Consider the following 12,234-nt stretch of genomic DNA (forward strand, 5'->3'; position numbering starts at 1 on the left):
GACTTTAGTGTCGAGTAAGGCACCTTAAATAAAATGTGTTCTTCTTCTTATTATTATTATTGTTATTATTAATGGTTGGTTTTAAAGATTTGTTTGTTTATTTGATATTTTATTCATCTTCTTATTGACCTTCTTCAATTTAGGGGTCGCCACAGGAATACAACCTTCTCCATCTAACCTTATTCTCTATATCCTCCTCTGTCATACCAACTACCTTCATATCTACTCTCAGAACGTCCTGGTCACTCCCAAAGAAAACCATAACATCTTCATCTCTGGGACCTCTAGTTCTGCTTTTTGTCCTTTCGTCATTTATTTTCATACATAAAATTCCTAATTTCTTTCAAGCTGTTTTTTTTTGCCATCATTCACTCATTAACTAATTATTATTTGTCTATTTATCTGAATTTGCTGGAATCTCATGTGTTTTTATTTCCAAAAATACAGATTTTTTTTCAGTCATTTTAGTTTCTTATCATAATTTTTTGCAGATTTGTTTGAATTCTAATATTATATAATAGGTCCTACTGGTTTTTAAGGTGCTTGTTGAAAATTTAATATGATACAGATAAGATAATTTCATTTATCCTGATAGGGGCAAATTCGGGTACATATTATATCATTTTTGAAAAATGTCAAATGATGTCTTCCGGGCTTCAATCTAAGCGAATAATATTTAATTCCTTGTCAAGTGAGCAAGGTTTTGATAGAATCGCCTGCATATGTAATTATTTTTTTTATTTTACCTTATTTAGAAAAGAAAAAAATCTTTGCAAGCTTTCCATATTTAACATGTATTTATTAATCATTATAAAAAAGTCTGATCAAATTTTGTGACATTTTCTTGAACTATTTTCACATTTAAAACATTTCTTACAATTTCCCCCCCAAAAAAAATCTGTGGTTTTGCTCAGTTTTTCCTCATTTATTATCTTAAATCCTGAAATGAAACACCTTATTTTAATCTTTTAATTTTATGTCAAATTATATTATACAGGAATCAAATAACATTTTTTTGTTTTGAGATTAAACTATTTAGAGACATTTTTTTCAATGAATTGTTAGTATCTGTGTCAGTAATAGTTCACATTTTTGTTTCGGACGGTTCAAATGAAACATTTTTCAGATCAATCCATGTTTTAAAGCTCAAACCATCTTCTTCTCTTCCTTTCGGCTTCTCCTTTCAGGGGCCAAAGCAAAGCCACCTCCTCCATCTCACGCTGATCTCTCACACCAACAATCTGCACGTCCTTTTCATGTCACTACATCCATTCATCTTCTCTCTGGATCTCCTGCCTGGCAGCTCCAACCCCAACATGTGCTGACCCTCTAAATGGACTCATTCCTGATCCTATCCATCCTGATAGTTTGCTATTTCTATCTTTACCTTGCACTACATCTCCTTGTACTCCTACCTGTTCTCCTCAGTGTCCCACTTTCTTACTATCTGCCCGTGCACTTCCTTGTTCAACATGTAACCAGACAACACATCAAGTCCTCTACCTGTTATAAGCTGTTCAGCTTCCATAACTCCTCCCTTCTCAGCTTCCATCACTTTGCCTTCTGCTCTGCTTTTGTCCTCTTTATCTTGCTATACCTGCGAGCTCCTCCCTCCGCTGAGGGAGGAAAGATACTCCATGTTTCTTTCTTTTCTGGTGACAAGTATTCACTCGACATTTCCGTTCCTGATGCAAAGTCTACTAATGCCACGCCCAGATTTTATTTGGATTGTCAGTGAAACGAAACAATATTCATCCATGTCTTCAATCAAATCATTTTTTGATAAAAAAGTGATATAAAAATGTTTAACCACTTCTTAGTCCTTTACTTGCAAGTTAATTTTAAATGTTCAGTTTGGGAGGATTTAGAAGAAGACAATTTATTCTTTAATTCTGAAGGTAAATTAATTTCCAAATCTTTTTCTTATCCTCAATGTTAATATCATTAATATTGGTACATCTGCATTATTTTCAAGAGAAAATGTTCAGATTAATCTTTCAAATGTCAGTACAACATTGCTTCCGGAATCATCACTCTACTCCGATTTATTGCCTTTAGAAGTTTCATTATTTACTCGTAAACCGAACTCTACTTCCTTCGGGTTGACGGTCAAAGTCTTATCTGACGCGGCCACCACCCTAGACGTGTGCTTACATTTAAGGGTCATGTGACCAGGACACTCCAGTAAAGTGATTGACATACCAACTTTATTGAATTATCAAACCCACTGGTTGGGAAATTAAGACATGCAGCTTTATATTTGGGTGGTTTTGGTCCAAGCGGAGGCTCCTCCCTGCCGACGGCTCCTCCCTACTGCATGTTTGTGGGCGCTCGGATCTTCCCTCCAGGGCCGTCAGGTCCTCCCTCTGCGGGCGGACCCTGGCTTCACACACACTCCCTCCCGTGGAGCTCGCAGGTCGAGTTTCACACGGGAGCGGGTGAAAATTCGCCCAAACGCTCCCAAGAGCAGGCACTCACGACGTCCCCCCTTCGAAACAACCCCCCCAGGGACATTAAAACTCCGCGGGTTTCCATCGGTGTCGAAACGGAGGTATGATTCTCCGGCCAGATTTGCATAAATTGTACAGGAGATTAAAAAAGGGGATTCAAATTTAAAAAGCAAGCCCCCGCACCTTCCTCCTCCCAATGGCCTCAAAGACTGAATAGCAGCAAAAGTCACATGTGGAACGACACACGGTCTTTGGACGCCTCAGGATAGAACTGGGTGACCCCTTCTCCCTTTGAAAAGAAACAACCTCCCCCCCGCCCAAAAAAGGCCAGTCCTGCCCTCCTCCGGGCCATCCTGAGATGCGTCGAGACCGTTAATTCCTGTCGCCGTGGCGTCGGGGGCCGTCCGGCGGTGTTGGCCTAGTGCTGCTTCCTCCTGAAGGAGCAACCTGACACACACACAGACAGATACACACAAACACACACAGGAACATACATTAACAGTTACTTGGATTCCAGACTTTTATGTAACTTCCTATTTGGAGAAAAATACCATTTAGTGGTTGGTATCGACCACTCTATTTTGGCTCGTTCATGACCTGTCACTCAGAGCGATGGCGTTAGCCATTGTATTGCCGGTACGCCAGTAGAACCAGCTCCTACTGGTTGTTTTGAGGTGAGTGGCTCTGCCCCCTCTGCTCGCCAGGTTACAGCGACACGAGGTGAGCCGATAGTAGCGGCGGCGCTCTGTTGCCATGACCACACACCCCAGGAACTCGGTACGACCGAGAATAAACCAAACCTTGACCTCACGACGCGCACTGAGCCGCACGCTCAGGGGGAGGGGGGTCATGTTGGCATGGCAACAGCACTCCATACAGAGCAGTCACTCCCTCAAAACAGTCTGAAGCCCAGAGACTGGCTTCCCACACGGCGGCGTCTGTTCTCCGGCTTCCCGTCGAAACGGATCACAGGCGGATGAGTTTCAGGTAGAGGGAAAAAATCCCGGAGGGTGGCTGTCCGCCTCGGTAGACACCCCGCTCGCCACGGGAGGGCGCGAGAGGGCAACACAGAGGCGGTCGGCATCTAATCAGACGGCAACTTAACCAAAGCTAAGCGACACGGCGACGGCAGGTACCTTCGGTGAGACGGGCCTTCCCTCCCGTGGGCTGGCAGAGGACGGTGGAGCAGCCGACACACAGCACCACCGTCTGGGCATGGCTGAACACTGTGGTGATCTTGTAGCAGCCTGGAATAGACAGACACGAAGGCGTTAGACCAACTCAGAATGACACCCCGTCCTTGAGAAGGAGGGTGGGCTAGTGTTGCCGTGACCGTTCGCCATCACGGTGGCCTGCGTGACCCCCTGGCGAGCGACCGCTGCGTTTCTGTACGCCCCGCTTGACACCTCCGACACTGGGAGGCAGTGAGGGGGCAACACATGGAGGCGTTTATGGAAGAGCTCGGGTTCAGAGAACCCCGGATTGTTCCTGTTGCTTGAGCCCACCCACCTGGACACTTGACATCCATAAAGTAGGAGTTTGGGCTCTGGACCAGACGCTTCTTCTTGTGGCGCCGCTTCTCCTCCTCGGGGCTCGGGTGCAGCAGGTCTTTGGCGAGCTAGGGTGGAGGGGGAGAGTTTAGACCAACTACACATTTATGATTTCATATCCATTGTTGCAGAAACAAAACAATTTTGTTGTTTTTGTTTGTTTGTATTCAACGGTTTATTTTGTGCCAAGTTTATTTTGCATATTATTCTATTATTTATTTGCACAGTTTAATGCTGCTGTGATATTTGGCTTTCCCTGTCATGGGAACAATAACATTTATCTTATCTTAACAAATGTTATGATTCAATGAACATTCAGAATTAAGTCATATGATATAAACTTTACAACCCCAGTTAGGTTATAATCTGTAAAACAGATGTTTTCAGGGTCAAGTTCCAGTTGTTGTCCCTGCTGTGACGACATATTTTTTAGAATAAAAAACATTGCCAACTCTGGGTTAAGGAAAATAAACTGGATGTATGACTGACAAAAGAAAAGCTTTTGAAAGAGCCATGATAAACTTTGGCGAAGTAAAAAAAACATGGGGTATCAGGAAGTAACGTATTAAGGACATTTCCACCATAATCAACTCTTAGACATACAAAACACACCCGCTGTCCTTTGCGGATTTCATTGCATTTCGGAAAACACTGAAATTTTAAGTTATTCAAACTTAAAAACACCCTAAAACACGCACGTTTTCTGTGAAGCGTGTGCTATTTGGTGTTTTCATACTGGTGCCCTTCATTTCAGTCGAACGTGGCAGGAGCGGAAACGCCGCCATTGCAACTTGCGAACTGGGGCAAAAAAACAAACAAAGGCCTATTTTTCATGCTATAACGCGGATGGATTTGCACGCCTCTGGGTCGTGATCCGGCTGGAAACGGTCGGCGGAGGGATATCACGTCTCCTCGGACAACATGCGCCTGCTTGATGGCACGTGCGTCGCCATGTTGCGACGGTTTCATATTTTTACGTTTTTTTTTCCCCGCAACGACGCGCCATTGAACAAAACCCCGGTGAATAAAAAAACAAAACACACGAGGAGAATGTTTCGCCGCAAAGAACCGCCCGAATGTGTGAAATTTCTCGGCCGCGGACGGTGAGATGACGGTACTTACTGGCATGTCTGCTAGCTGGTTCGGGACTCACTGACCGGAAACAGTTACTCGGGCGGAAGAGGGGGCTCACCGGAAACAGTTGGCTGGAGGGGCGGGGCCAAAATAAAAGCACAAACCGGAAATGAAAAAAAAAAAAAACATACGAGAGAAATCAATAAAAAAGAAAAGCAAAATAATTTACTATAGCAAAAAAAGAAAAAAAGAAAAGCAAAATAATTAACTCCTCTTAAACATGTTAAGAAGAGTAAACTCAAAGATCTTATTTTAAACAAGTCTTATCATTTATGAATAAAGTACAAAGAAAAGTATCTGAAATATAGAGTCCAATGTATGTCTGATCATCTTTAAAAAGATTAAACTTCCGTCCCTTTCTGCTTTTCCCTTCAGAGGCCGCCGCAGTGAATCAACCTTCTCCATCTAACCCTAATCTCCGAATCTTCCTCTCCTTCACGCCAACTACCTTCATATCCTCTCACTACATCAATAAATCTTCTCTTTGGTCTTCCTCGAGACCTCCTGCCTGGCAGCTCCAGCTCCAGCATCCGTATACCAATATATTCTCTATCCCTCCTCTGTTCATGACCCAGCCATCTCAGTCTGACTTCTCTGACCTTCTCTCCAAAACATCTAACATGTGCTGTTCCTCTGATAGACTCATTCCTGATCCTATCCATCCTGGTCACTCCCAAATAGAACCTTAGCATCTTCATCTGTGCAACCTCTAGCTCTGCATCCTGTCTTTTCATCATTGGAACTGTTTCTAGTCCATTCAGCACCGGTCAGGAGGGTCATACATTTCATAAACCGTCGAAGCAAGAGCAGAATCTTCACCAGATCAGCACTCTGCTATTCTGGGCACGAAACTGTTCACAGATCTTATTATAACGAAAAACACGCACACTAGGAATAACCTAATGCGTCAATTAAGAATGTTATGACTGTTTTAACCCTGTTTTTTGTTTTTTTTTAAAGAGATATTTTTGTAAACTACAGGTTGATGCTTAATGGTATGATATACCATTTTGCTTTTTTTCTGTTTTTATCCGCTGTGCACTGTCTTGTTTACTGTGCTGTGTATTAATATTCTTTCACTGTTGGTGAGTGAGAAACGTGGCATGGGCTGGGCTTAAACCTTACGATTTTCACAGTTGCAGACCAACAACTGAAAGTTCAGAGGAAATTGCAAAAGTCTTACTGGAGTCGCAGTTCGCTCCTGTCATTTCGGTTGTTCAGCGCAAGGTGGTAAGTCTTAGCGCAGTCAAAGCTCAGTCTTTTCCTAGTCTTGGGTCAATGACAATACCAAACTTGTTTGATATTATCACAAGTCTTTCAGTCTCTACAGGGACGTAACAATCGAAAACCAATGTACAAGCTCGAAGCAGACAGTAAAAGTAAACCCAGTGGACAATCACCAGATGGGTATTGGGGCACAGATGGTATTTGTTGGTGGTCTGGATGAACGGGAACGCCAACCTGATCCGTATGGAGCGTCCAGAAAGGGACGTGGATAGTGGAGGTGTGGGCAGAGCAGCCCGGCTTGGGCGATGTCAACTCTGACGTATCAATGAGAAGGAAAAACGATGGAAATGCAAATGAAATGCAATGCAATTACCAAATGAAAACATTGGATGAAGGGGAAAAACTGCTGAAAGAATGTAGTTGTAGTTTTCCATGACTCCCTTCCAAACTCTTTAATTTAGTCTCAGACTAGGATAAGACTTAAAAGTCTAAGAAGGAGCCTTCAGAGGTGAGATGATAGTTTTACACGGATCTTTTTCAAAGTGTTAAGATGTAAGCCTTGCGTAAAGTGTTGATTTTTGTTTGTGACGCCTCAGTGGCGACACCATGCGGTGGAAACACGCAACTGCACCTGTTCCCAAAGTTTGCCTCCCCACTTTCGTACACACCCAGCGGATCCGGGTGGACTTTTTTTTTTTTCACCCTTTCTTTTTTTTTTCTCTCCCCCCTCTCTCTCTCTCTCACACACACACGTAACCAGCCGCGGACATTTCCCCTTGGAAAGAAAGCGCCTTGTGTCCGGGGATGAATCTGGACCCCGGGCGTCTGGTCGGATTCGGACGCGGCGCATTCCTTCCTCCGGCCCCGTCCGAGGCGCGGAGGGGGAGCGGGGCTCGCCGGTGACGAGCCTGAGAGGACAGGAGGAAGACCAGGGAGAGGAAAACCAGCAAGGAGGAGAGACTTTCATGGAGTAACTTCTTAAAAAAAAAAAAAAAATCGATCGATTGATAAAGGACTCGGGATCATGGCGAAGAAGTACGACTTCCTGTTCAAGCTGCTGCTGATCGGTGACAGCGGCGTGGGGAAGACATGCCTCATCATCCGCTTCGCAGAGGACAACTTCAACTCCACCTACATCTCCACCATCGGTGCGTCCCCCCCCCCCCCCCCAAGCGAGACTTTTTCCACGTCCACCCGTGAAGCTTCCCCTCTTTTCACGTCTCCTTCCCTCCTTTCCTTCCCTCGTCCCCTAGTCCTCTTCCCCCCCACCTCTGCATGTTTGCTGTTTTTTCCTCTCCTGCTTGTTGAATGTGTCTGACCCTCTTCCCCCTCCTCCTCCTCCTCCAAAGATCTCCTTCTTCTCGCCTGGCTCTCCACACCCTTCCTCCTCCCCCTTTCATTCCTATCTCCTCTACCATCTTTGCATTCCCAGAAGAAAAGTTGGCTCTTTAGCGAGTTCACTTTTTTGTTGTTGTAAACCCTTCCTCTACCCTCCACCCCCTTGCTGGCTGCACAGCTCACTGCTTGCACACACACACACTCAACTGGATTTTTTTTTTTTTTAATTTTTTAGTCTCGTCTGAATTCCTGAGATTCTTTGTTTTGATTCCCTTTTTGAACATACATTAAAAAAAAAAGAAAAAGAAAAAAAGAAACTGGCCCCAAAATTTGGAAATGAATGAATAAACAAAGGTGGAGCGATGGTCGGTGGAGTCTCCACGCAGGACGTCCATCGGAGGCTTGTCGAAATCGTCTCCTCGTAGCAACTGGACTTGATTTTCATCCCTTGCAGACGTTTCACCTTTAACCCGAGGAGCTTCTTCAGTTCTCCAACTGACAGGGGAAAAATCCAGTCCAGTTGCGATGAGAGCAACGTTTCTACAAGCATTAACCATGACCCGGATGACATTGAACCTCCGCAGACATTCACTGGATCATCGGCCCAAGGCGTAAATGAGGGTGAATGGTTACACAGGACTGTCTCTGAAATGAGAATATTGAGATAAAGTTCTTTATCTTCTGTCACGCAATTACAAAAACAAAAATGTTATACATTCTGGATTCATTACAAATCAACTGAAATATTGCAAGCCTTTTTATTATTTTAATATTGCTGATTATGGCTTACATTTTAAGAAAACTCAAAAATCCTATCTCAAAATATTAGAATATCGTGAAATGGGAATTTTTGTTTTTTGAATTGCATTACAGAAGATAAAGAACTTTATCACAATATTCTAATTTTTTGAGAGAGTCCTGTATATCGGTATCACGTGAGAGGGTGAAAAGTTGGATTTCTCTAACATCAGAATGAGATGGTGAGAAATTCTGGGACTTTATGTCTTAAGTGTTTTAAGCTCATATATGACGACGAAATAAGAGTGAATGGTTGGTTCAAAATGAACGTGATAAGCGAAAAAGAAACGAATGGAAAAAAATAGAATTAAATGTGTATGTTTTTTTTCAACCAACTCTACTTTTTATCTGCATGTTTTTTTATTTTGCTGCTCGGTTTCATCTAAGAATCCAACAGATCCGACCGTCCCGAGCGACGGAAAGGGACGGGAAGCACGTGGAGGTCAAATCTGTGGAATTAACCCCCGCACCCTCTTCCCTTTCAGGCATCGACTTCAAAGTGAAAACGATCGAAGTCGACGGAAAGAAAGTGAAACTGCAAGTTTGGTGAGATTTCCTGATTTTGTTTTGTCTGATGAGACCCAATGGGGCGCCAATGGAGACACAGGAGCTACGCATCGGAGGCGCACGCCAGTCCTCCCATGTCTTAACGTATTTTGTTTTTGCTTTCGAAAACAAACGAAAAAAAAAGTCAGAAAGTCCAGTGGGCCGGAAGTGCAGAAACATCGGTTCCCCGTGATGTGTGTGGAATCGTCTGGTGTTTTATTTGGTGTGTGTACACAGGGACACGGCTGGGCAGGAGCGCTTCAAGACCATCACCACGGCCTACTACCGCGGAGCCATGGTGAGCGCCGGCTCGTAATCTCAACGCCATGTTTGCGCCCGTTTCCTCCGACCGATAACCCTCCTTCGCTTCCCCCCCGCCAGGGCATCATCCTGGTCTATGACATCACCGACGAGAAGTCCTTCGAGAACATCCAGAACTGGATGAAGAGCATCAAGGAGGTGAGGCCGACAAGAAGGCGCTCGGTGGAGTACGAAATAAAAGCACGGCGACATCGGTGATCGCTTTTGAGTGAAATGCCTGCAGCCACGTCCGTCCTATATTTCCCAGAACGCATCAGCCGGGGTCAGTCGGATGCTGCTCGGCAACAAGTGCGACATCGAGGCGAAGCGGAAGGTTTCCAAGGAGACAGGAGAAAAGGTGGATTTTTTTTTTTTTTATTGCTTCATTCATTTAAAGGTGTGAGGATTTAATCGGATCTTCTGATCAATTTGGATGGCAGTTTTTTTTTCCCCCCTGAAAACATACAACTTTTGGTGTTTTGTATCACATTTTTTTTGGCTATTGGAAATCACAAGGGCTTCGCTGTGAGTGTGTGTACGTTCCCGACAGGGAAAGGAATATTATGGGAAAACCAAATTGTGTGAAAAGCAGTTTTATTCTGAAACTTTGATTCAAGTAGTTTGAAATTATAATAAGGATTTTCTAAGACATTTTTAGATTTACAAAGATTTCTACTTTTTTGGGGGGGATTTCCTCCAATTATTCCAATCAATAATAATCACTTGATCAGATTCTGGCAATCCTTTTTAATTTTTTTTTTTTTTAAGAAAATAAAAATGTAAAAATGTAAAATTAGATTTTATATTTTGGGCTTTTATTTATTTTTACAAGAAATTAGTCAATGTGATCCTGACAAAATAAGACATTCCGAAGTAAAGGTATTGGTTTGGTTTGAATTTTGAATTTTTCTCAGTTTCAACCAGACCGTATGTTGTCGCAGGAAGTGATCCCTCTTTCTGTTAGACGAGAAACAGGAAGTGATGTGTGTGACCAGGCGTGTACATGACCAGGTGTGTGTCTCCACAGCTGGCCAAAGATCACGGGATCCGCTTCTTTGAAACGAGCGCAAAGTCCAGCATCAACGTGGAGGAGGTAAAACACACACACACACATAGATTAGGCATAACGCGTGTATAGCACATTACATAAACCACTTGGTTATTTTGAGCTCGCTTGAGAAAATGCAGTTGTTTCAAAAAAATATTTCCGAATATAAAAAAAAAAAAAAAAAAAGACGTTTCAGTACATACATTTCTGCGATGCGACGAAGAGCGTGCACTCACTCTCCTCCTCTGAACCCCGCAGTCATTTCTGTCTTTGGCGCGAGACATCCTGCAGAAGTCTAGCAAGAAGCCGGTGCGTTCCACTTCCGTCCGATCGCTCTTCCTACGTCCCGCCTTCCTCGTCGTCATTTCCTCCCTTTTTCCCCGTCTCTCAGGGTCCCACAGGCCGGGAGGTGAAGATCACCAGCGCCACGGAGAAGAAGTCCTCCAAGTGCGTCCTGCTCTAGACGCGACGCCAGGCGTTCGCTCACCGTTGCCTTGGAAACAGTCTTCTCGATCTGTGTTAGGTGATAAACAGTTCATAACGTTGTAACAACCCCTTCAATGTTAATGCACATTAGCGGCTTATTAGCTCCTCCGCCATTGTACGGCCGTCCACCACCACAGCCTGGTTCTGCTGTATCTTAACGGGACGTCAGAGTTCTTCTCCTCCCTAGACCTTTTTATTTGGGATCAAAATAATGGAGGATGTGTTGTTTTTTTTTTTTTTTTCTTTTCTAGAAAGGTTACCATAGCTTGGATCCCAGTTACAATGGAGACTCAATGAAAAAACCCCTGCAAAAACAATATTCTAGAATTCCCATGCCCCCGCCCCCTCGCCAAATAGTTAAATGCTTTTGGTCATTCCCATAATTTCTCCATAATTTGTATTTTAGATGTTCCTTCAGTTAAATAACCCTTTAAAAAGTGTTCAGTATATTTTTAAATCTTGTCTATCAGAAATGACTAAAAGGGCTATGAGGACTTTGTATTTTCAACACTTAAAAGGGAGAAATAAGTTGTGATTTCCAGCAGCTTAAGAAATGTAGAATAGCTTATTTCTATGGAGGTGAACTTAAAATAACGCTTTTATATCGATTTTATTTTAACATGCAAACATCCAGATGGTTTATTGTTGCTGAGTGTTGGATTCAACCGTAAACACTTTTCAACACTGTTTCCTTTGGATTTTTTTTTTATTATTCTACTCCCTGCCCCGTCAAAGTAAAGCAATGATGATATCTGACAGACAGGGGCTGAGGTCAGTGTCTGAGCTTGCCGAGTTTGTTTTCTCTGTAGTCGTTACGCGTAAATAACACTGAGATACGAAACCATCCTTAAATTAAAAAAAAAAAAAAAAAAAAAAAAAAAAAAAAAAAAAAAAAATCTAACCTGAGTGTTTCCATGAAATGATATATTTTGGAGGTCTGCGCTGCTAACACTCAACATCCTTCCGACAGTCTTATGTCATTTTTTTTTTTTTAACATTCATTTTTATTTATTTTTAACCTTGATTTAACCTGGCCAAGGGGTCAAACAGCATGTCGTAAGAATACTTTTTGCAGATGTGACAGTACAATTGAAGAACATGACATTTACAGTGAAATGTATGGGGACCGTTACTCAACAATTTAAGGGAAAAAAAAGCACAAAAATAGATCCAAGATCTCCCGCTGTTGGGTCCCTCAGGATAGAACAGAAAAATCCAAAGTTTTTGACCCTAATCTACGGTGGGACAATATTTAAAATTTCGGCGATGTTGAATTAATTTACCTTATTTGCACATACTGACCTGCAACTATCAAGGCGTATTAGTTTTTGCCTATAACACAACATTAAGCATCAAA

General features: G+C 42.9%; 2 protein-coding genes across 2 annotated transcripts; one reads left to right on the forward strand and one right to left on the reverse strand.

Annotated features, from left to right (window-relative positions):
- Positions 1 to 2,185: 2,185 nt before the first annotated feature.
- On the reverse strand, positions 2,186 to 5,188 carry rps27.2 (ribosomal protein S27, isoform 2). Its single transcript, XM_086155467.1, has 4 exons — positions 5,123 to 5,188; positions 3,960 to 4,068; positions 3,587 to 3,697; positions 2,186 to 2,897 (listed from the first exon to the last, which is right to left on the reverse strand). Exons 1-4 carry the CDS (start codon positions 5,126 to 5,128, stop codon positions 2,869 to 2,871), a joined length of 255 nt encoding a protein of 84 aa, XP_086011593.1. The 5' UTR covers positions 5,129 to 5,188; the 3' UTR covers positions 2,186 to 2,868.
- A 1,860-nt stretch (positions 5,189 to 7,048) lies between these two features.
- Positions 7,049 to 11,630, forward strand: rab13 (RAB13, member RAS oncogene family). The gene is made up of 8 exons (XM_086155466.1): positions 7,049 to 7,509; positions 8,983 to 9,043; positions 9,281 to 9,341; positions 9,425 to 9,502; positions 9,612 to 9,701; positions 10,371 to 10,436; positions 10,650 to 10,700; positions 10,783 to 11,630. Exons 1-8 carry the CDS (start codon positions 7,386 to 7,388, stop codon positions 10,852 to 10,854), a joined length of 603 nt encoding a protein of 200 aa, XP_086011592.1. The 5' UTR covers positions 7,049 to 7,385; the 3' UTR covers positions 10,855 to 11,630.
- Positions 11,631 to 12,234: the final 604 nt, after the last annotated feature.

This window comes from Fistularia commersonii, chromosome 11 (genome assembly GCF_037954325.1).
Source record: "Fistularia commersonii isolate RoL2024-O1a breed Wild chromosome 11, RoL_Fcom_v1.0, whole genome shotgun sequence".
In the NCBI taxonomy this organism is placed as follows: domain Eukaryota; kingdom Metazoa; phylum Chordata; class Actinopteri; order Syngnathiformes; family Fistulariidae; genus Fistularia; species Fistularia commersonii.